At 48.4% G+C, this 24,951-nt stretch overlaps 1 protein-coding gene across 1 annotated transcript in view; it reads right to left on the bottom strand.

Moving 5' to 3' along the window:
* Positions 1 to 24,951, bottom strand: part of LOC138279426 (vomeronasal type-2 receptor 26-like) — a 230,173-nt gene that overhangs the window by 100,483 nt on the left and 104,739 nt on the right. Inside the window, exons 3-4 of the mRNA XM_069219403.1 lie at positions 21,515 to 21,806; positions 7,274 to 7,465 (exon numbers count right to left, since the gene is read on the bottom strand). Of these exons, the coding sequence (XP_069075504.1) occupies positions 7,274 to 7,465; positions 21,515 to 21,806 (484 nt within the window). The remainder of the gene's footprint in view (positions 1 to 7,273; positions 7,466 to 21,514; positions 21,807 to 24,951) is intronic.

The following is a 24,951-nucleotide window of genomic DNA, read 5'->3' as shown; positions in this document are numbered from 1 at the left end:
TGCTGGTGTTTGTTGTTCTTGCAGAATCCCCCTATCACAACTATTCTGCTCTTTTGGGGTAGTAGGTGTACTTTACTCCTACTTTTCAGGGTCTTGGGGTGGGGTATCTTGGACACCCCGACTGTTTTCTTACAGTCCCAAATGACCCTCTACAAGCTCCCATAGGTCTGTGGTCCATTCGTGATTTGCATTCAACTTTTGGAGTATATGGTTTGTGTTGCCCCTATTCCTATGCTTGCTTATTGCAACCTATTGTAATTCTACACTGTTTGCATTACTTTTCTGACTCTTACTTACCTGATTTTGGTTTGTGTACCTATAACTTGTGTATATTACTTACCTTCTTACTGAGGGTATTTACTGAGATACTTGTGGCATATTGTCATAAAAATAAAGTACCTTTATTTTTAGTAACTCTGGGGGTGATTCTCACCCTGGCGGGCGGCGGAGGCCGCCCGCCAGAGTTCCCCCCTCCAGAATACCGCACCGCGGTCATTAGACTGCTGCGGGTATTCTGGGTTTTACACTGGGCTGGCGGGCGACCGCCAAAAGGCCGCCCGCCAGCCCAGTGTAAAACAACCTTCCCACGAGGACGCCGGCTCCGAATGGAGCCGGCGGAGTGGGAAGGTGCGACGGGTGCAGTGGCACCAGTCGCGAATTTCACTGTCTGCAATGCAGACAGTGAAATTCATTGTGGGCCCTCTTACGGGGGCCCCTGCAGTGCCCATGCCATTGGCATGGGCACTGCAGGGGCCCCCAGGGGCCCCACGACACCCCATACCACCATCCTGTTCCTGGCGGGCGAACCGCCAGGAACAGGATGGCGGTATGGGGTGTCTGAATCCCCATGGCGGCGCAGCGAGCTGCGCCGCCATGGAGGATTCAGAAGGGCAGCGGAAAACTGGCGGGAGACTGCCGGTTTTCCACTTCTGACCGCGGCCGAACCGCCGCGGTCAGAATGCCCTGCGGGGCACCGCCAGCCTGTTGGCGGTGCCCCCGTCATTTTAGCCCTGGCGGTCGACGACCGCCAGGGTTAGAATGACCCCCTCTGTGTATTGTGTTTTCTTATGATATTGTGCATATCATATAAGTGGTATAGTAGGAGCTTTGCAGGTCTCCTAGTTCAGCTTAAGCTGCTTTGCCATAGCTACCTTCTATCAGCCTAAGCTGCTAGAAACACCTCTATTCTACTAATAACAGATAACCTGGACCTGCAACAAGGTGTAAGTACCATTGGTACCCACTACAAGCCAGGCCAGCCTCCTACATTGAGTGGTTGTGTTTTGTGTGTTTTGTGATATTTATGTTTGCATGGGCTGCTTGGTACAGTTGAAGTGTGTTCACAGTTATGTGTGAGTGTGATTTGGACAGGTAAGGGAATAGTGAATCTTAATGGGCAAGAGGCAAGAGGTGAGTGGAAGTTTGGGATGAGTGGAAGACTGCTATGGGGAGGATGCCAAAGCCTGAAAAGATCTCTGTAGGCCAGACATAGCCCTGTGGATGCCTCCCAGGTAGGCCACCATCAGTTGTATATGGCTGCCTTCAACCTAGATGGCGTTCAGTAGTACAATCTGACCCTCAGAGATGTTCCTCGGGAGGTCAATACCCCCCACACTCAGCGCAGCAGGGGTGACATGGGCAGGGGGTGATGTGTCTGAAGCACAGAAGACAGCCCCTCTTTTATGTAAGCGGGCCCGAACAACTGGGTGCGGAGCAAGAGGGAGAGTGGAGATGGTAGTGGTGGTAGCGCGACAAAGATGAAGCAGGTAAAGGTCCTCTGTGTTCCGCCACCACTACGGAGTGTCCACAGGACGTCAAGTCTGAGGAAGATTATGGCCCTCATTATGACCTTGGCAGTAATTACTGAATACTGCTGTGCTGACTGCTGCCAGCATACCGCCGTGGAGGCGGACATTCATCCGCCACATTATGTTGCTACTTAGGAGAGAGGATAGGCTAGCAACACCTGGAGGAGCCTATCAGAAGGAGTCTCTGACGTCACCTGCTGGCAGTGGCCACTCAGAGCAGTCCAGTGTGCCAGCAACACCTCTGTTTCCAAGATGGCAGAGGTCTGGGGAACACTGGAGGAGCTCTGGGCACCTCCCCTGGGAGGTGCAGGTCAGGGGAGTGGTCACTCGCCTTTCCTTTGTCCAGTTTCGCGCCATAGCAGGGCTGGGGGATCCCTGAACCAGTGTAGACTGGCTTATGCAGAGATGGGCACCATCTGTGCCCATCAAAGCATTTCCAGAGGCTGGGGGAGGCTACTCCTCCCCAGCCCTGACACCTTTTCCAAAGGGAGAGGGCGTAACACCCTCTCTCTGAGGAAGTCCTTTGTTCTGCCTTCCTGGGCCAGGCCTGGCTGGATCCCAGGAGGGCAGAAACCTGTCTGAGGGGTTGGCAGCAGCAGCAGCTGTAGTGAAACCCCGGGAAAGGTAGTTTGGCAGTACCCAGGTCTGTGCTAGAGACTCGGGGGATCATGGAATTGTCTCCCCAATGCCAGAATGTCATTGGGGTGACAATTCCATAATCTTAGACATGTTACATGGCCATGTTTGGAGTTACCATTGTGACGCTATACATAGGTAGTGACCACTGAATCATTATTTGAATCTGGTGACCCCCCTCAGAGTCATACTGAAAGCTGGGGACCTAATCTGTTAATATTATTTACTTTTCTAAGCGGACCCCCTGAGGAGGCTTTGCAGACCCTCAGGGGTCCCCGGACACAGGTTGGGAACCCCTGCTTTAGCTTCTGTGTGAATGTTGTGCAACTGAAATCCCTTGTCAAAACATTCATATTGTACCAGCGATTCAAAAGGTGTTGGGATGCATTCTCAAACAGGAAGGAGAAACCCATGAACATCTTCTTCTTCGAATGTCAACAAAAACATTTTGTCCCACAGGCACTGGTCCCTGGGATCACAGCTTGCTTGTAAGAAATGTACATAAAAGTATTCATTTTTTCAAAAAATGTATCTTGTTTTCATATTAGAAAACTAGCTGCATTTGAAAAAAAGATTGCTTTATTTATAAGTAATCCTAGACATTATGGTCTGCTGACTCCAGGAGGACACCATGCTAGTGATTCTAACCAATCGCAGTGGGTCACAATATATGACTTACCTCATGCATATTAATGAGGTAGGTTGAATCCTGACCCACCATGAATTGTACTAATACATAGGAAGGGTCACAAAATACCAAAACAATTTGATAGAAGACACTGTGCAAATCGAACCTATTTCTACCAAATTCATTAGAGTAGATTCCAACTAAGAAATCACACATTGCAAATCAGTGTTTGATGAGGTTTACAAATTCGGACAGCCCTGCCAAGTTCCAAGCATCAGGGGTGAGACTAACACATTTTAATGCTAGTGTCGGCATCACCACGCTAAAATGCATTAGCCAGGGATATGAGAGCTCCTGGTGCCAATGAGGCGCTGCAGTATTCCTGTAAACAATGCGCACCGGATTGCACCAAAACATCTTTCTAAGTCAGGGGGGGAGAGCAACACTTGCTGATACTGAGTGAATAGACAAGGTGGCCATGTGGTTTGTATGGCACAGGCCTGCAGATGGTCACATGTGGTTTGTATGGCACAGGCCTACAGGTGGTCACATGTGGTATGTATGGCACTGGCCTGCAGGTGGTCACATGTGGTTTGTATGGCACAGGCCTGCAGGCGGTCACATGTGGTTTGTTTGGCTCAGGCCTGCAGATGGTCACATGTGGTTTGTATGGCACAGGCCTGCAGGTGGTCACATGTGGTTTGTATGGCACAGGCCTGCAGGTGGTCGCATGTGGTTTGTATGGCACAGGTGGTCACATGTGGTTTGTATGCCACAGGCCTGCAGGTGGTCACATGTGGTTTGTATGGCACAGGCCTGAAGGTGGTCGCATGTGGTTTGTATGGCACAGGTGGTCACATGTGGTTTGTATGGCACAGGCCTGCAGGTGGTCACATGTGGTTTGAATGGCACAGGCCTGCAGGCGGTCACATGTGGTTTGTATGGCACAGGCCTGCAGGTGGTCACATGTGGTATGTATGGCACTGGCCTGCAGGTGGTCACATGTGGTTTGTATGGCACAGGTCTGCAGGCGGTCACATGTGGTTTGTATGGCACAGGCCTGCAGGCGGTCACATGTGGTTTGTATGGCACAGGCCTGCAGGTGCTCACATGTGGATGGTATGGCACAGGCCTGCAGGTGGTCACATGTGGTTTGTATGGCACAGGCCTGCAGGTGGTCACATGTGGTTTGCAGGCAGTCACATGTGGTATGTATGGCACAGGCCTGCAGGTGGTCACATGTGGTTTCAGGTGGTCACATGTGGTTTGCAGGTGGTCACATGTGGTTTGTGTGGCACAGGCCTGCAAGTTGTCACATGTGGTTTGCAGGCGGTCACATGTGGTATGTATGGCACAGGCCTGCAGGTGGTCACATGTGGTTTGCAGGTGGTCACATGTGGTTTGCAGGCGGTGACATGTGGTTTGTATGGCACAGGCCTGCAGGTGGTCACATGTGGTTTGTATGGCACAGGCCTGCAGGTGGTCATTGACCATCCAAGGCCACCAAAAGTAACCTCCTCAGCCGGCAGTGAGTCGGGCACAAGCCACTCTCTGAGGGTACGGAGGGTAGTGTGAGGTGCCGGAAGGGTCCCTTTACAGATGTGACCACCAGTGGAACTGCTGCATATAATACCCCTGCACACACTTTACACTGATAGAGAAGTACTCAGAGGGAGATGCTCTCTTCACTTAGTCTCAACGTTTTGAAGCACAAACGTCTGTTTCAATCCCATCCACTGTGATACATAAAAGAATTAGAAGAACATTAATATGATAGTTTGTTACCTATTTTTCTTAATATATTGAATTCTATTTCATCATTAGGAATGCTGCAGAGGGTTAAATGATTCAGCGCCTGCTGGCTTTCAATTAACCTTTTTGGTACATCAATCAGGAATTACAAAGAGCAGCATTTCACTGGTGAGGATCTCTAATATCTAATGTGTAGCGCTTAGAGGAGGAGACCTACTACAGAGCAACAATTGGCCTGGATGGGGGCGGGCTCACACCGTGCATCATTACACCCCTTGTGAATCTATATGTATTACACACTACTCTATTACACCTCCAACGGTGGAAAACATGAGGGATCTAGCTTGACCCACCACTGGGGGAGTGAACCTTCAGACATGCAGGCATTAGAATTTACCAGCTCGCTGTCACCTTGAGTTAGATTGATGGACTCTTTTACGTTAGAAACCTGCAATCTCTGCTGGGGTGGATGTGTGTGCAATCAGAGAGAAACAGAATTCCAACCTGGTTGGTGGAGTGGGAAATGAGATTTGTGTATTTATAGAGCTATGAGATACCAGCTTGCAACTGAATAACTGAATACTGCACTATGAACATGCAACTCATTATATTAAAATACAGCAGTAGGTTAGGTTAGGATTTTCCAGCAGTTTCAAGTTTTAGACCTAATTACCTAAAAGGGTGTAATATCTCATACTTATCTTTTTCTATGAACTTCATTGCTTGGTTTTACTCATGAGAATGTGTCACTCTAGGGGCCAGATGTACAAAGCATTGTTCTCACAAGGAAAAATGATGTTTGCAATGTACAGAAGGAAAATGTGACACAATAACTTGTTACTGAATTGCTTTTGCAATTCGATATTAGGAAGGGAAGTGTTTGGGGCGTCCGTTCCTAACACTGAATTGCATTGGTATGTGTGAATGTTTTGTAACTTAAATGAGGTTGCAAAATATTCACATTTTAATGACGTCTTAAAGGAGGTAGTAATCCGTTCACAATTGGGAAGGGGTCCCAAGGAACTCCTTCCCCTTTATGAATGTGGGTGTAAACATTTTTAAGAGCAGGCAGTGATCCTAAGGAAAATGGGCTGCATTTAAAAAACATGCTTTATTGAAAAAGCAATCACACACATGCTGGGCTGCTGACCCCAGCCAGCCACCATCCCTATGATTCTTGCGATTCACAATGGGTTGCAAAGCTACACTTACCTCATGAATATTAAGGAGGTAGGCACATTTGCAACCCACTGCGACTTGCACAATTTGTCAAAGACACATTGGCACATAAATGTTTGTGATTTCCTAATTGCGAGTCACAAAATTTTGCAATTAGGAAATTGCAAAGCCAAATCTATGGACATCTGGCCCTTTGTGTGACACATTCAGCATTTGAATGTCACTTACAAGTGCCTTGAAACCATGCAAATGACACACATAAGCTATCTGAAAACTTGGCAGCTATGCTTCAGTAAATTCACTAATCTGCTGCTCAAAAAGCACGCACTGCTATTGTGACCACTAGCATAGCGAGAGCTATTTTGTGTGCAGATGTGCTCCTCTTGAGAGGGCAAGATGCCGCCACTCACAGTGAGGTTAACCAATGGGTAAACTGGGCTGGCCCACTTCCCCATGCTGTAGTGGTCAGAATACAAATGTGAAAGACACAACATCATACCAATAGATGAAGAGAACTATTTGGAAACGACTATATTACATATGTAATTGTAATATATTCAAAAGGTCTTGGCTAACGTGAGACTAAAAGGGTAGGAGTCGCATCTCTGTCTCCATTTTGCATGTGACACATTTTTACCTTCCAAGGCTTTTGTTCCTTCATTAAGCTCCAAGCAGCACCTCCTGATCCTGGTCTGGGTTCAGATGAATACATGTTATGTAACGCGTGTGTCAATAAGTAGGCAGCAGTATGAATCGAATTTATCAGACTATAGTTGATGTTCTGATATCCTTGCAACATTTCAAATGTCTCTTTTCCTGAACAATAAAGATCAGATGGAGCATCTGTCTCATTGATATTTTTTTTATCCATTAGAAGACACCGAAAATTCATCTCCCATAGATTTTCCAGGCCTGTATCACTTGGAAACTTTGATGGGGTAACATCATGGAGAAAATCTTTAAATCCCTTAATTTCTACTTTTTGGATTAAAAATGCCAGACTTCCATGAAATAAATGTGTCATAAATTTATACTCGAAAAAATTAGATATAGCCACTGACAAAATCCAAGTTTTAGGGGGCAGTGTTTTCCATTCAGTGTGGGAGAAATAATGGATAGCGTTTAGTGAACTGCAGTAGAGAATGATGACCTGCGCCGTTGATGCCCTCACAGTCTCTATGACTCTCTCCAGGGTCAGGGGGTCAGCGCTAGAGAGGTAAGGGGGAATCATATGGAAAAAGTCGATGCAGCCTCCGACCTGGCCAATCACCTCTCTCAGTTCTTGCAGCGCTAGCTCCCCGCTGTCATCATCCGTTGTCAGGATCCCCACCCAGGTCCACCCGAAATGTCTCAACAGCTGAGCAACTCCAATGAAGAAGGAGAGCTCGCTTGGGACGGTCCGGTAAAAAGATGGAAATCTCAATCTGTCACTGAGTACAGGGTCCTGAGCCCCATAACTGATCTGCAAAGAAGAAAGAAATGAGGCAAGAACAGTGAGATGAAATCTGGCAACACTGAGAAAGAAAGGTGTAGTTGTCAAAAAAGAAAATCTGAATAAACTGGGCTAAAACCATGAATATAATATCATGGTATGTTGGATAAATTAGGGCCTTATTTAGGCCCAGATTAATAATGGTAACTTTACACTTCTGAGTAAGTTTACAATTTTTTGAGTATTCACAAACTCCAAGTGCATGTACCTTGTAAAAACAAACAACAGTAGTGAGTCCACCACAGTACATGGAAAAGAACTGGTCGTACAACACCCTCCACCAGCAAATAAGAAAGGGAGGGACTTAAAATAAAACCCCATAGGAAATAATGTTGAATGAAATTAAATTATTTAAAATAGTTAAAAATATAAATAAACATCCATTATTGTAGTAAATATAGATATATAAATATTAAACATAATTATTACTTTGTTTATAAAATATTTTAATAATAAATTCAATAATGTAATATTACATTTAATTAATAGTAGTTAAATATTTTCCATTGGCTTTACACCACTCTTAATAATGATTAATATACATTCAAATATTTTTAAGGTGAGATATTTTCATTTAAAACTCAGAAAATAATTTTATTTCAACATCATATTCCATTAAACTAGGGAAATATTTTGAATTACACAGAAGATAAATTGGAAACAACAGAGGGAGGTCTGTCCCTAACTGACTGGACTCTAATAACCTGGCCTCCAGGAATAAAGACACCCCTACTATGATGGGAGCCTCCATTACTACCAGCATTACTAGGTGGCCCGTAAGGGAGCAGATTTGGAACAGAACCTTCCCCACCTCCCTCAAGGAGATCCCCTGAGTCAGAATGGGAGCCTTCTATTAACCTCTCATTTGAAGTGCCTGCTTGGGACTCATCATTCACAATAAGCATGTTAAATAGAAACTCTTTTGTAGGGTTCTTTCCTATCACTAAACCTCTATCTAAGCAGAGACTCCTTAGGCTCTTGTAATTCAAATTGTCATAAGTTGTATTGACCATTTTAAGAGTAAAATCTACCACAGACATGATAGCAGGAGGTTTAGAGATAGTGAGAAGGAAGAAAAAGTTTGAGAACAAAGAAAAAAACCTTTTTCTAACTTTTAGAAAACTTTTAGTTTAGTTTTAGGAAACTTTTCAGAACTTTGTAAAACGTTTTAGAGGAGAAAAGCAAAACTTTTTGGTTAAGTGTACATACACTGAACTGTTTTGTATATGATTCTCTCATGAAAAGTACACAATGACAAAGTGGTAAGTAGTTACAAGTACTTATCCCACCGCTGCAACCAATGTAGGAGGCTGGCCTGGCTTGTAGGGGGTACCAGAGGTACTAACACCTTGTGCCAGGTCCAGTTATCCCTGATAGAAGGTAGCTATGGCAAAGCAGCTCAGGCTGAACTAGGAGACATGTAAAGCTCCTACTATACCACTGGTGTCAAATGCACAATATTATAAGAAAACACAATACACAGAGTTACTAAAAATAAAGGTACTTTATATTTATGACAATATGCCAAAAGTATCTCAGTGAGTACCCTCAGTATGAGGATAAGTTATATACACAAGATATATGTACACCAACCAAAATTAGGTAAGTAATAGCAAGAAAAATAGTGCAAACACTGTAGAATTACAATAGATTGCAATAGGAGCACATAGGTATAGGGGCAACACAAACAATATTCTCCAAAAATGGAATGCGAACCACGAATGGACCCCACACCTATGTGAGCTTGTAGAGGGTCGCTGAGACTGTAAGAAAACAGTGAGGGTTAGAAAAATAGCCCACCCCAAGACCCTGAAAAGTAGGTGTAAAGTGCACCTACTACCCCAGAGTGCACAGACGTTGTGATAGGGGGATTCTGCAGGAATAACAAACACCAGCAATGCAACAACAGTGGATTTCTGGACCTGAGTACCTGTAAGACAAGGGGACAAAGCCCAATAGTGGCGACAGTTTCGAGAGTGGGCAGGAGCCCAGGAAATGCCAGCTGAAGGAGCAAGGAAGCTGCCACCTGTTGGAAGAAGCTTAGAGTTCTGCAAGAAAGAAGAGGACTAGGGACTTCTCCTTTGGAAGACTGATGTCTCACGTTGTGATGAAGCTTGCAGAGGTGTTCCCACGCAGAAAGACTGCAAACAAGCCTTGCTAGCTGCAAGGGTTGCGGTAGAGGTTTTTGGGTGCTGCTGTGGCCCAGGAGGGATCAGGATGTCGCCACTTGGAGGACGAGACAGAGGGGGCACACAGCAATTCAGGGAGCCCTCACAGAAGCAGGCAGCACCCGCAGAAGTACCCCAGCAGGCACTTAGAAGCAAAGTGAACCGGAGTCCATGCAAAGCCACAAAGGGGAGTCCTACGATGCCGGAGGACAACTCAGAAGGTTGTGCACTGCACGAAGAAGTGCCGGGACCCAGGCTTGGCTGTGCATGAAGGAAATCCTGGAAGAGTGCACAGGAGCCGGAGCAGCTGCAAACCACGCGGTACACAGCAATGCAGTCTAGCATGGGGAGGCAAGGACTTACCTCCACCAAACTTGGACTGAAGAGTCACTGGACTGTGGGAGTCACTTGGACAGAGTTGCTGTGTTCCAGGGACCTCGCTCATCAGGTTTGGGGGGACCCAGAGAACCAGTGTTGCAGTCTTTTGGTGCCTGCGTTAGCAGGGGGAAGATTTCTTCGACCCACGGGAGATTTATTCAGAGCTCCTGGTGCAGGGTGAAGGCAGGCTACCCCCAGAGCATGCACCACCTGGAAACAGTCAAGAAAGCCGGCAGGATTAGGCGCTACAATGTTGCTGGTGGTCGTCTTGCTACTTTGTTGTGGTTTTGCAGGCGTCCTGAGCAGTCAGCAGCCGATCCTTTGGTAGAAGGTGAAAAGGGAGATGCACAGAAACTCTGGTGAGCTCTTGCATTCATTATCTGAAGAATTCCCCAAAGCAGAGACCCTAAATAGCCAGAAAAGGAGGTTTGGCTACCAAGGAAGGAGGAGTTGCTACCAAGAGAGGTAAGAGCCTATCAGAAGGAGCCTCTGACGTCACCTGCTGGCACTGGCCACTCAGAGCAGTCCAGTGTGCCCCCAACACCTCTGTTTCCAAGATGGCAGAGGTCTGGGCACCTGCCCAGGGAGGTACTGGTCAGGGGAGTGGTCACTCCCCTTCCTTTGTCCAGTTTCGTGCCAGAGCAGGGCTGGGGGATCCCTGAACCGGTGTAGACTGGTTTATGCAGAGATGGGCACCATCTGTGCCCATCAAATCATTTCCAGAGGCTGGGGGAGGCTACTCCTCTCCAGCCCTTCACACCTATTTCCAAAGGGAGAGGGTGTAACACCCTCTCTCAGAGGAAATCCTTTGTTCTGCCTTCCTGGGCCAGGGCTCAGAAACCTGTCTGAGGGGTTGGCAGCAGCAGCAGCTGCATTGGAGACCCCGGAAAGGCAGTTTGGCAGTACCCGGGTACTGTGCTAAAGACCCGGGGGATCATGGAATTGTCCCCCCAATACCAAAATGGTATTGGGGTGACAATTCCATGATCTTAGAAAAGTTACATGGCCATGTTCAGAGTTACCATTGGGACGCTATACATAGGCAGTGACCTATGTATAGTGCACGTGTATAGTCACAAAGTCCGGGGAATTTGCCCTGACCAATGTGGGTGCACCTTGGCTAGTGCGAGGGTGCCCACACACTAAGTAACTTTGCACCCAACCTTCACCAGGTGAAGGTTAGACATATAGGTGACTTATAAGTTACTTATGTGCAGTGGTAAATGGCTGTGAAATAACGTGGATGTTATTTCACTCAGGCTGCAGTGGCAGGCCTGTGTAAGAATTGTCAGAGCTCCCTCTGGGTGGCAAAAGAAATGCTTCAGCCCATATGTATCTCCTGGAACCCAATACCCTGGGTACCACAGTACCATATATAAGGGAATTATATGGGTGTACTAGTATGCCAATGTGAATTGGTAAATTTAGTCACTAGCCTGTAGTGACAAATTTGGAAAGCAGAGAGAGCATAACCACTGAGGTTCTGGTTAGCAGAGCCTCAGTGAGACAGTTAGGCACCACACAGGGAACACATATAAGCCACAAACTTATGAGCACTGGGTCCTGGCTAGCAGGATCCCAGTGACACCTGCAAAAACAAACATACATACAGTAAAAATGGGGGTAACATGCCAGGCAAGATGGTACTTTCCTACTCCTGGCTACTGACCCTGGTGAGGAATGCCAGAACAAGGGCAAGGGGAACGTTACAATGAGGCACATGGGCGAACAAGGAGGATGATTGAAAGATCCTTCGACCTCATGAAGGCCAGGTTCCGGTGCCTCCATCTGACAGGTGGATCCCTATACTACTCATCCAAGAAGGTGTGCCAGATCATTGTTGCATGTTGCACAACCTGGCCTTGAGAAGCCAGGTGCCTTTTCAGCAGGAAGATGAGGCTGGGGGAGGTCTTGTGGCAGCGGTGGAGCCCGTGGACAATGAGGAAGAGGAGGCAGAGGAAGAAGATGTGGACAACAGAAGTTCACTAATTCATCAGTACTTCCAGTGACACACAGGTAACACTGTAACTTCACTTTCCATTGCAGTTTTGTGTTGGACATTGTACATGGCAGCCTGATTTCCCATATTGTATGGCGACTTATTGTACCCTTTGGCATCTCTATTTTCAGATCTCTGTGCCCCACTCTGGCTCCTGGTGTGTTCCCTGCTGCCCACTACAGGTCATACCTATGTATACATAACTGTATAGTTGAATTGCAATGTTTACAGCTTGTTAAACGAATACATATTTGAATCAATTGACAGACTCCATACTTGTATTAGTTCCAAGGGAGTTTATTTATGTGCTGATAAGTGGAGGGGGATTGCAATGGGCTGGGTTGAAGATGGAGGAAAGTGCAGGGAAGAGTCCAGTCTATTGGTATCACAGGTGCATTGTCCAATGGACCATAGGAAGGGGATCCATAGCAGTTCAAGGTGGACAGGGTAACAGAGTGGGACAGAAGGGTGACAATCAGGAGAGTCTTATTTCCTGGTGGCGTCTTGGCAAGTGTCTCTGGCTTCTGCCTGGATCGTAGGGACCTTTTGCGTGGTGGCTCTCCTTCTGCAGGGTGTGGGGTGCTGATGGCTTGTTGTTCCTGTGGTGGGGCCTCCTGTCCACTAGCGCCAGCGGAGGTGGAGGGCTGGGCTTCGGTTTGGCTATTGTCAGGGGCCTGCTGGTGTGCCATAGCCTCCCTCATGGTGTTGGCCATGTCTTCCAGCACCCCTGCAATGGTGACCAGGGTGGTGAGACTGTCTTTTAGGTCCTCCCTGATCCCTGGGCACTGTCCCTCCCGCAGCCGCTGGTTCTCCTGCAACTTGTACATTATCTAGCCCATTGTAGGAGGCTGGACTGGCTTGTAGTGAGTACCAAGGGGTACTTGCACCTTGCACCAGGCCCAGTTATCCCTTATTAGTGTATAGGGTGTCTAGCAGCTTAGGCTGATAGATAATGGTAGCTTAGCAGAGCAGCTTAGGCTGAACTAGGAGACGTGTGAAGCTACTACAGTACCACTTAGTGTCATATGCACAATATCATAAGAAAACACAATACACAGTTATACTAAAAATAAAGGTACTTTATTTTTATGACAATATGCCAAAGTATCTTAGAGTGTACCCTCAGTGAGAGGATAGGAAATATACACAAGATATATATACACAATAGCAAAAATATGCAGTATAGTCTTAGAAAACAGTGCAAACAATGTATAGTTACAATAGGATGCAATGGGGAAAAATGGGAATAGGGGCAACACAAACCATATACTCCAAAAGTGGAATGCGAACCACGAATGGACCCCAAACCTATGTGACCTTGTAGAGGGTCGCTGGGACTATTAGAAAATAGTGAGAGTTAGAAAAATAACCCTCCCCAAGACCCTGAAAAGTGAGTGCAAAGTGCACTAAAGTTCCCCTAAGGACAAAGTAGTCGTGTTAGAGGAATAATGCAGGAAAGACACAAACCAGCAATGCAACAACTGTGGATTTCCAATCTAGGGTACCTGTGGAACAAGGGGACCAAGTCCAAAAGTCACAAGCAAGTCGGAGATTGGCAAATGTCCAGGAAATGCCAGCTGCGGGTGCAAAGAAGCTTCTACTGGACAGAAGAAGCTGAGGTTTCTGCAGGAACGAAAAGGGCTAGAGACTTCCCCTTTGGTGGACGGATCTCTCTTGCCGTGGAGAGTCGTGCAGAAGTGTTTAGCCACCGAAAGAACGCCAACAAGCCTTGCTAGCTGCAAATCGTGCGGTTAGAGTTTTTGGACGCTGCTGAGGCCCAGGAGGGACCAAGAGGTCGCAAATTGGACCAGCAGAGAGAAGTGACGTCGAGCAAGACAAGGAGACCTCTCTGAAGCCGGTAGCGCCCAGAGAAGTGCCAGAAATAGGCACTACAAGGATGCATGAAACGGTGCTCACCGAAGTTGCACAAAGGAGTCCCACGTCGCCGGAGACCAACTTAAAAAGTCGTGCAATGCAGGTTAGTGTGCCGTGGACCCAGGCTTCGCTGTGCACAAAGGATTTCCGCCGGAAGTGCACAGGGGCCGGAGTAGCTGCAAAGTCGCGGTTCCCAGCAATGCAGCCCAGCGAGGTGAGGCAAGGACTTACCTCCACCAAACTTGGACTGAAGAGTCACTGGACTGTGGGGGTCACTTGGACAGAGTTGCTGGATTCGAGGGACCTCGCTCGTCGTGCTGAGAGGAGACCCAAGGGACCGGTAATGCAGCTTTTTGTGCCTGCGGTTGCAGGGGGAAGATTCCGTCGACCCACGGGATATTTCTTCGGAGCTTCTGGTGCAGAGAGGAGGCAGACTACCCCCACAGCATGCACAAGCAGGAAAACAGTCGAGAAGGCCGCAGGATCAGCGTTACAGAGTTGCAGTAGTCGTCTTTGCTACTATGTTGCAGGTTTGCAGGCTTCCAGCGCGGTCAGCATTCGATTCCTTATCAGAAGGTGAAGAGAGGGATGCAGAGGAACTCGGCTGAGCTCATGCATTCGTTATCTGAAGTTTCCCCAGAGACAGAGACCCTAAATAGCCAGAAAAGAGGGTTTGGCTACCTAGGAGAGAGGATAGGCTACTAACACCTGAAGGAGCATATCAGAAGGAGTCTCTGACGTCACCTGGTGGCACTGGCCACTCAGAGCAGTCCAGTGTGCCAGCAGCACCTCTGTTTCCAAGATGGCAGAGGTCTAGAGCACACTGGAGGAGCTCTGGACACCTCCCAGGGGAGGTGCAGGTCAGGGGAGTGGTCACTCCCCTTTCCTTTGTCCAGTTTCGCACCAGAGCAGGGGCTAAGGGGTCCCTGAACCGGTGTAGACTGGCTTATGCAGAATTGGGCACATCTGTGCCCAACAAAGCATTTCCAGAGGCTGGGGGAGGCTACTCCTCCCCTGCCTTCACACCATTTTCCAAAGGGAGAGGGTGTAACACCCTCTCTCAGAGGAAGTTCTTTGTTCTGCCATCCTGGGCCAGGCCTGGCTGGACCCCAGTAGTGCAGATGCCTGTCTGAGGGGTTGGCAGCAGCAGCAGCTGCAGTGAAACCCCAGGAAGGGCAGTTTGGCAGTACCAGGGTCTGTGCTACAGACCACTGGGATCATGGGATTGTGCCAACTATGCCAGGATGGTATAGAGGGGGCATTTCCATGATCATAGACATGTTACATGGCCATATTCGGAGTTACCATTGTGAAGCTACATATAGGTAGTGACCTATATGTAGTGCACGCGTGTAATGGTGTCCCCGCACTCACAAAGTCCGGGGAATTGGCCCTGAACAATGTGGGGGCACCTTGGCTAGTGCCAGGGTGCCCTCACACTAACTAACTTTGCACCTAACCTTTACCAGGTAAAGGTTAGACATATAGGTGACTTATAAGTTACTTAAGTGCAGTGTAAAATGGCTGTGAAATAACGTGGACGTTATTTCACTCAGGCTGCAGTGGCAGGCCTGTGTAAGAATTGTCAGAGCTCCCTATGGGTGGCAAAAGAAATGCTGCAGCCCATAGGGATCTCCTGGAACCCCAATACCCGGGGTACCTCAGTACCATATACTAGGGAATTATAAGGGTGTTCCAGTAAGCCAATGTAAATTGGTAAAAAGGGTCACTAGCCTGTTAGTGACAATTTTGAAAGAAATGAGAGAGCATAACCACTGAGGTTCTGATTAGCAGAGCCTCAGTGAGACAGTTAGGCACTACACAGGGAACACACACATATAGGCCACAAACTTATGAGCACTGGGGTCCTGACTAGCAAGGTCCCAGTGACACATAACAAACATACTGAAAACATAGGGTTTTCACTATGAGCACTGGGCCCTGGCTGGCAGGATCCCAGTGAGACAGTGAAAACACCCTGACATACACTCACAAACAGGCCAAAAGTGGGGGTAACAAGGCTAGAAAGAGGCTACTTTCTCACACCCATGGTCTCCTGGGAATGGTTGCATGCTCCCAGGTTCCCTGCAAGTGCCTCGTGGAGAGTGGGTTCCCTGGGCCTGTCCTCCCCCTGTTGCACAGCAGTCCTCCAATCTTCCCTGTTGTCCTGTGCCTCTGTCCCCTGAAATGTGTGCCCACTGCCACTGACCCCAGGTCTCTGATTGTCTTGGGTTTGTGGGGTTGCCTGGGGTCCCTGTAGTGGTGGACACACTGCTGATTGACGTGTCCTGAGACAGAGGGATGGGCCCGCTGGGTGGGTGCTGTGCTGGGGTTTCCTGAGGGTGGAGGCTCTGTGGAGGGTTGGGACTGTGGCAGGGTAATCGACTGTCCAGAGGTCCCTGATGGGCCAGGTTGATCATTGTGATCCAGACGTGCAGAGCTGCTCTCATCACTTTGGGCCTCTTCTGGTGGGGACTGGATGTTGGTGGCACCTCCTCTCCAGTGACGTTGAGTGGGGGTCCTGTGGGGATGTAAATGCAGTGTTATTGTTTCTGCATGTGCCATCTGGTGCATGGGTATGTTTCCCTTTATGGTTGTTATTGGCAAGGCAGCTTTGGCCTGTGTGAGTTGTGATTCGATTGGCTAAGTGATGTTCACTAGTGTGCATGCTGTGGTGATGGGTGTGCATGCAGGTCTGTGATGGGGGTCCATGCATTGGTGTAGCATGCAAGGCTTGGTATTGGGATGGGTGGGTTGTGATGGTGTGGTATATGTGAGGTGGTGGAGTGATGGGGGTGTGGATAGGTGTAGGAGTTTGTGATGGCATGCAGGAAGGTTGGGGGATATAGTAGTAAAGATTTGACTTACCAGAGTCCAGTCCTCCTGCTACTCCTGAGAGGCCCTCAGGATGCATGATCACCTAGACTTGCTCCTCCCATGTTGTTAGTTGTGGGGGAGGAGGTGGGGGTCCAACACCAGTCCTCTGTATGACTACCTGGTGTCTTGCAACCATGGAAAGAACCTTCCCCATAGGTCATTCCACCTTTTACTGATGTCATCCCTTGTTCTGGGGTGCTGTCCCACGGCATTGACCCTGTCCACGACTCTCCGCTATAGCTCCATCTTCCTTGCAATGGACGTCTGCTGCACCTTTGATCCGAATAGCAGTGGCTCTAACCTGATGATGTCCTCCATCTTGACCCTTAGCTCCTCCTCTTAAAACCTGTGGTGTCTTTGGAGTGACATGGGTGTAGTGTGAGTGGTAATTGTGAGGGTTTGTGGGGTGATGTGTTGGGGTGTGTGCTATGAGGTGTGTGGATGGTGTATGGGTGATGGTGTTATGTGGCTCAGATTGAGTGGGTGTTCCTGGCTTGTCTCTGTCAGTTAGCAATATTTTTAGTTGTTGTCAGGGATTATGGGTAGTGTGGGTGGGTGTTTTATATTGGATTGGGTGTGTGGGTCTGGTGCGTTTGTGTTTGTCAGGTGTGTGTATTTTGAATTGTCCAATGTGGTGTAGTTTTGTTAGTGTGTGTGTATTTTGAGCGCAGAGGTGTGTACCGCCAATGGTTTATTGTGGTTGAAAGACCGCAGTGGTGATTCGTGGATCCTGATGCTGTGGGCGTATTTCTGTTGGCATAACGATGTGGGTTTTGGTACCGCCAGTTTATTACTGACCTTTGGTCTGGCGGAATTGTGTGTGTGTCTATATAGTGTCGGATTTCTCTGTGTGGGTCATAATACCCGTAACGGTATACTGCAGCGTCACTGTATCTTGGCGGCCGTCAGCACGGCGGTCGGCGGCATTTACCACCAGGGTTGTAATGAGGGCCTAAGATTCTTGGCCCTGATTTATACTTTTTTTGCTCTGCATTACCGTCATTTTCTGACGCAAAATTGTATTTTGTAAGTTTGTGCCGCTTTTGCGTCAATAAATTTTGGTAATGCTGCAGGAAAAAAGTATAAATCAGGGCCTTATTCTTTTAAAAATTCATATCTTGACTTGTGTATGTTGGATTTTTGTCGCTTTTGGTAATTATTGCCTATTTTTCTGACCTGGTGTGATGTCCATTTTGTAGTGTTTCCACTGAATTACTGAGTGTTTTGGTATAAACATTCTATACATTGCTTCTGAAGTTAAGCCTGTCTGCTTGTGCCAAGCTGCCAAGAGGGTGAGCGGGGGTTAACTTAAGGTGATTCTCCTTTACCCTGACTAGAGTAAGAGTCCTTGCTTGGACAGGGGTAACCCGACTGCCAAACAAAGACTCCATTTCTAACAGTGTGCATGCTGCAGTTAATGCATGCACTGTAGTTTGTGCTCATGCTGTATTTAGTGTGTCTGCTGTAGGAAAGTACCATCTTGCCTGGCATGTTACCCCCATATTTCACTGTATATATGTTGTTTTAGTGTATGTGTCACTGGGACCCTGCCAGGCAGGGACCCAGTGCTCATAAGTGTGTGCTGTATGTGTTCCCTGTGTGATGACTAACTGTCTCACTGAGGCTCTGCTAACCAGAACCTCATTGGTTATGCTCTCTCTGCTTTCTAAATTGTCACTAACAGGCTAGTGACTAAATTTACCAATTCACATTGGCATACTGGAACGCCCTTATAATTCCCTAGTATATGGTACTGAGGTACCCAGGGTATTGGGGTTCCAGGAGATCCCTATGGGCTGCAGCATTTCTTTTGCCACCCATAGGGAGCTCTGAAAATTCTTACACAGGCCTGCCACTGCATCCTGAGTGAAATAACGTCCACGTTATTTCACAGCCATTTACCACTGCACTTAAGTAACTTATAAGTCACCTATATGTCTAACCTTCACGTGGTGAAGGTTGGGTGCAAAGTTACTTAGTGTATGGGCACCCTGGCACTAGCCAAGGTGCCCCCACATCGTTCAGGGCAAATTCCCAGGACTTTGTGAGTGCGGGGACACCATTACACGCTTACACTGTACAAAGGTCACTACCTATGTACAGCGTCACAATGGTAACTCCGAACATGGCAATGTAACATGCCTAAGATCATGGAATTGTCACCCCAATGCCATTCTGGCATTAGGGGGGCAATTCCATGATCCCCCGGGTCTCTAGCACAGAACCCGGGTACTGCCAAACTGCCTTTCCGGGGTCTCCAATGCAGCTGCTGCTGCTGCTGCCAAACCCTCAGACAGGTTTCTGCCCTCCTGGGGTCCAGGCAGCCCTGGCCCATGAAGGCAGAACAAAGGACTTCCTCTGAGAGAGGGTGTAACACCCTCTCCCTTTGGAAATAGGTGTGAAGGCTGGGGAGGAGTAGCCTCCCCCAGCCTCTGGAAATGCTTTGATGGGCACACATGGTGGCCATCTCTGCATAAGCCAGTCTACACCGGTTCAGGGATCCCCCAGCCTTGCTCTGGCGCGAAACTGGACAAAGGAAAGGGGAGTGGCTACTCCCCTGACCTGCATCTCCCAGGGGAGGTGCCCAGAGCTCCACCAGTGTGTCCCAGACCTCTGCCATCTTGGAAACAGAGGTGTCTGTGGCACACTGGACTGCTCTGAGTGGCCAGTGCCAGCAGGTGACGTCAGAGGCTCCTTCTGATAGGCTCTTACCTCTCTTGGTACCCAATCCTCCTTCCTAGGTAGCCAAACCTCCTTTTCTGGCTATTTAGGGTCTCTGCTTTGGGGATCTCACCAGATAATGAATGCAAGAGCTCACCAGAGTTCCTCTGCATCTCCCTCTTCACCTTCTGCCAAAGGATCGACTGCTGACTGCTCAGGATGCCTGCAAAACCGCAACAAAGTAGCAAGACGACTACTAGCAACCTTGTATCGCTTCATCCTGCCGGCTTTCTCAACTGTTTCCAGGTGGTGCATGCTCTGTGGGTAGCCTGCCTCCTCTCTGCACCAGGAGCTCTGAAGAAATCTCCTATGGGTCGACGGAATCTTCACCCTGCAACTGCAGGCACCAAAAGACTGCATCACCGATCCTCTGGGTCCCCTCTCAGCATGACGAGTGTGGTCCCTGGAACTCAGCAACTCTGTCCAAGTGACTCCCACAGTCCAGTGACTCTTCAGTCCAAGTTTGGTGGAGGTAAGTCCTTACCTCCCCACGCTAGACTGCATTGCTGGGTACCACATGATTTGCAGCTGCTCCGGCTCCTGTGCTCCTGGGTCCTCGACACTCCTTCCTGCAGTGCACAACCTTCTGAGTTGTCCTCCAGCGTCATGGGACTCCCTTTTGTGACTTTGGGTGGACTCCGGTTCACTTTTCTTCCAAGTGCCTGTTCAGGTACTTCTGCGGGTGCTGCCTGCTTCTGTGAGTGCTCCCCGAGGTGCTGGGCGCCCCCTCTGTCTCCTCCTCCAAGTGGCGACATCATGGTCCCTCCTGGGCCACTGCAGCACCCAAAAACCCTAACCGCAACCCTTGCAGCTAGCAAGGCTTGTTTGCAGTCTTTCTGTGTGGGAATAGCTCTGTAAGCTTCATCGCAACGTGGGACATCCATCTTCCAAAGGGGAAGTTCCTAGTCCTCTTCTTTCTTGCAAAACTCCAAGCTTCTCCCAACAGGTGCCAGCTTCCTTGCACCCCAGCTGGCATTTCCTGGGCTACTGCCCACTCTCGACACTGTTGAGACTATTGGTCTTGGTCCCCTTGTCTTACAGGTACTCAGGTCCGGAAATCCACTGTTGTTGCATTGCTGGTGTTTGTTCTTCTTGCAGAATCCCCCTATCACGACTTCTGTGATCTCTTGGGGTAGTAGGTGCACTTTACACCTATCTTTCAGGGTCTTGGGGTGGGCTATTTTTCTAACCCTCACTGTTTTCTTACAGTCCCAGCGACCCTCTACAAGCTCACATAGGTTTGGGGTCCATCCGTGGTTCGCATTTGGAGTGTATGGTTTGTGTTGCCCCTATACCTATGTGCTCCTATTGCAATCAAATCCTCATACTGAGGGTACTCACTGAGATACTTTTGGCATATTGTCATAAAAATAAAGTACCTTTATTTTTAGTATATCTGTGTATTGTGTTTTCTTATGATATTGTGCATATGACACCAGTGGTATAGTAGGAGCTTTGCATGTCTCCTAGTTCAGCCTAAGCTGCTCTGCTATAGCTACCTTCTATCAGCCTAAGCTGCTAGAAACACCTCTTCTACACTAATAAGGGATAACTGGACCTGGCACAAGGTGTAAGTACCTCTGGTACCCACTACAAGCCAGGCCAGCCTCCTACACTGTAGTTACTGTGCATGCTGTAGTTAGTGCACATGCTGTAGTTAGTGCACACAATTTAGTTGGAATCAGGTTCACAGATCCTTTCTGCTCCGATGCACAGTCACAGGACATGATTGGGACTGTGATATGGTTGTATTCCAAAGGACGTACAAGACAAGCAGCAGAAAGTGGACACTTTGTCTAACCTGGTCCAAAGTTACATGATATCACTTTTGTCCAAATGATAAATTGACATCTCTTGGAATGTTTTAGGTCCTGAGCATCATTTAGATGCAACATATTACAGGACATCTCTCTGATGCCTTGAGCTGAGCCCCCTGGTACTGAATGACTGGCAGTGTCCTAAGAAAAGCATTAAAAGAACAGAAGTGAGGCGGGCGCCTACCTGCGGATACTTGTACACCGTCAGGAGCTGGGCCATGGAGTAGGTGGTCGAAGAGGACAGGTCGCCGATGAAGCCCACAAGGGCACCTTCGCTCTGACACCTGTAGTTTGGAACTGCCTCATTTTGCTGTGACATGATGCTCAGGGTGCTCTGAAGAGCCTTCATCTCACTAGCACAGGAGTCAAATATATGGTACCCCAGGGTGAGGTTTGGTAAAAGAGCGGGGTTTCGGTTAATATTCTCCACGGCGTAGATGAAGACCAGGACCTGCAGAACCTGCTCAAATGAACCCCTGAAAGAGCAGGAAGCACATAAGAAAATTACAGCTTTGTCACTGCTTTCAATATTGACAGTAAAGCAGGAATAAGGAGAAATGAACTGTACAGGAGGTATTTGTTTTAGTCGTGTCAGAAGCTGATCATTTCAAGAGCAGTGCTGCAGCGTCCCTTGCTCTCTCTGCTTCATCCTAGGTTCTGATGACCTAATGTGCTGCTTCCACCTGCTGTATGTGGCAGCAGATCACCTCAAAGTTCTCCATCCATATCAGAGATTCTGGGAGAAATGTGCTGTGGTCCAACAGTTCACCACCCCACATCCCACCACCCCGCCCCATGAAAACATGAAGCATCTCTGCATCTTGCTTGTCAAAGAGCTACAAGATCACCAGACTTGAAACTATGGCCATGGGAAAGGAACCAGCCAGTTATACTGGACCACTGCACATTGCAGCAGCCTGTCCCTCTCAAACACCCACACGTTTGTACGTTATGAAAGAAGCCACTCAACTTCACTACTTTGTATGGTGCTGTATTGGAGCATATCTGTAGGAAAGTACCATCTTGCCTGGCATGTTACCCCCATTTTTCACTGTATATATGTTGTTTTAGTTGTATGTGTCACTGGGACCCTGCCAGCCAGGGCCCCAGTGCTCATAAGTGTGCCCTGTGTGTGTTACCTGTGTTATGACTGTAGGAGGCTGGACTGGCTTGTAGTGAGTACCAAGGGGTACTTGCACCTTGCACCAGGCCCAGTTATCCCTTATTAGTGTATAGGGTGTCTAGAAGCTTAGGCTGATAGATAATGGTAGCTTAGCAGAGCAGCTTAGGCTGAACTAGGAGACGTGTGAAGCTACTACAGTACCACTTAGTGTCATATGCACAATATCATAAGAAAACACAATACACAGTTATACTAAAAATAAAGGTACTTTATTTTTATGACAATATGCCAAAGTATCTTAGAGTGTACCCTCAGTGAGAGGATAGGAAATATACACAAGATATATATACACAATAGCAAAAATATGCAGTATAGTCTTAGAAAACAGTGCAAACAATGTATAGTTACAATAGGATGCAATGGGGAAACATAGGGATAGGGGCAACACAAACCATATACTCCAAAAGTGGAATGCGAACCACGAATGGACCCCAAACCTATGTGACCTTGTAGAGGGTCGCTGGGACTATTAGAAAATAGTGAGAGTTAGAAAAATAACCCTCCCCAAGACCCTGAAAAGTGAGTGCAAAGTGCACTAAAGTTCCCCTAAGGACAAAGAAGTCGTGTTAGAGGAATAATGCAGGAAAGACACAAACCAACAATGCAACAACTGTGGATTTCCAATCTAGGGTACCTGTGGAACAAGGGGACCAAGTCCAAAAGTCACAAGCAAGTCGGAGATGGGCATATGCCCAGGAAATGCCAGCTGTGGGTGCAAAAGAGCTTCTACTGGACAGAAGAAGCTGAGGTTTTTGCAGGAACGAAAAGGGCTAGAGACTTCCCCTTTGGAGGACGGATACTTCTCGCCTTGTAGAGTCGTGCAGAAGTATTTTCCCGCCGAAAGAACACCAACAAGCCTTGCTAGCTGCAAATCGTGCGGTTAGCGTTTTTGGAGGCTGCTGTGGCCCTGGAGGGATCAGGAGGTCGCAAATTGGACCAGGAGAGAGAGGGGACGTCGAGCAAGACAAGGAGCCCTCTCAGCAGCAGGTACCACCCGGAGAAGTGCCAGAAACAGGCACTACGAGGATGCGTGAAACGTGCTCACCCGAAGTCGCACAAAGAAGTCCCACGTCGCCGGAGAACAACTTAGGAGGTCGTGCAATGCAGGTTAGAGTGCCGTGGACCCAGGCTGGACTGTGCACAAAGGATTTCCGCCGGAAGTGCACGGAGGCCGGAGTAGCTGCAAAAGTTGCAGTTCCCAGCAATGCAGTCTAGCGAGGTGAGGCAAGGACTTATCTCCACCAAACTTGGACTGAAGAGTCACTGAACTGTGGGGCCACTTGGACAGAGTTGCTGGATTCGAGGGACCTCGCTCGTCGTGCTGAGAGGAGACCCAATTGATAGGTAATGGAGCTTTTTGGTGCCTGCGGTTGCAGGCGGAAGATTCCGTCGACCCACAGGAGATTTCTTTGGAGCTTCTAGTGCAGAAAGGAGGCAGACTACCCCCACAGCATGCACCACCAGGAAAACAGTCGAGAAGGCGGCAGGATAAACGTTACAGAGTTGCATTAGTCGTCTTTGCTACTATGTTGCAGGTTTGCAGGCTTCCAGCGCGGTCAGCAGTCGATTCCTTGGCAGAAGGTGAAGAGAGAGATGCAGAGGAACTCGGCTGAGCTCTTGCATTCGTTATCTAAAGTTTCCCCAGAGACAGAGACCCTAAATAGCCAGAAAAGAGGGTTTGGCTACCTAGGAGAGAGGATAGGCTAGCAACACCTGAAGGAGCCTATCACAAGGAGTCTCTGACGTCACCTGGTGGCACTGGCCACTCAGAGCAGTCCAGTGTGCCAGCAGCACCTCTGTTTCCAAGATGGCAGAGGTCTGGAGCACACTGGAGGAGCTCTGGACACCTCCCAGGGGAGGTGCAGGTCAGGGGAGTGGTCACTCCCCTTTCCTTTGTCCAGTTTCGCGCCAGAGCAGGGGCTAAGGGGTCCCCTGAACCGGTGTAGACTGGCTTTTGCAGAATTGGGCACCTCTGTGCCCAAGAAAGCATTTCCAGAGGCTGGGGGAGGCTACTCCTCCCCTGCCTTCACACCATTTTCCAAAGGGAGAGGGTGTCACACCCTCTCTCAGAGGAAGTTCTTTGTTCTGCCATCCTGGGCCAGGCCTGGCTGGACCCCAGGAGGGCAGCTGCCTGTCTGAGGGGTTGGCAGCAGCAGCAGCTGCAGTGAAACCCCAGGAAGGGCAGTTTGGCAGTACCAGGGTCTGTGCTACAGACCACTGGGATCATGGGATTGTGCCAACTATGCCAGGATGGTATAGAGGGGGCAATTCCATGATCATAGACATGTTACATGGCCATATTCGGAGTTACCATGGTGAAGCTACATATAGGTAGTGACCTATATGTAGTGCACGCGTGTAATGGTGTCCCCGCACTCACAAAGTTCAGGGAATTGGCTCTGAACAATGTGGGGGCACCTTGGCTAGTGCCAGGGTGC

Source organism: Pleurodeles waltl, chromosome 2_2 (assembly GCF_031143425.1).
Source record: "Pleurodeles waltl isolate 20211129_DDA chromosome 2_2, aPleWal1.hap1.20221129, whole genome shotgun sequence".
NCBI classification, from domain to species: domain Eukaryota; kingdom Metazoa; phylum Chordata; class Amphibia; order Caudata; family Salamandridae; genus Pleurodeles; species Pleurodeles waltl.
Note: the sequence above shows the minus strand (reverse complement) of the source record. Positions and strands in the feature narration are given on the sequence as shown.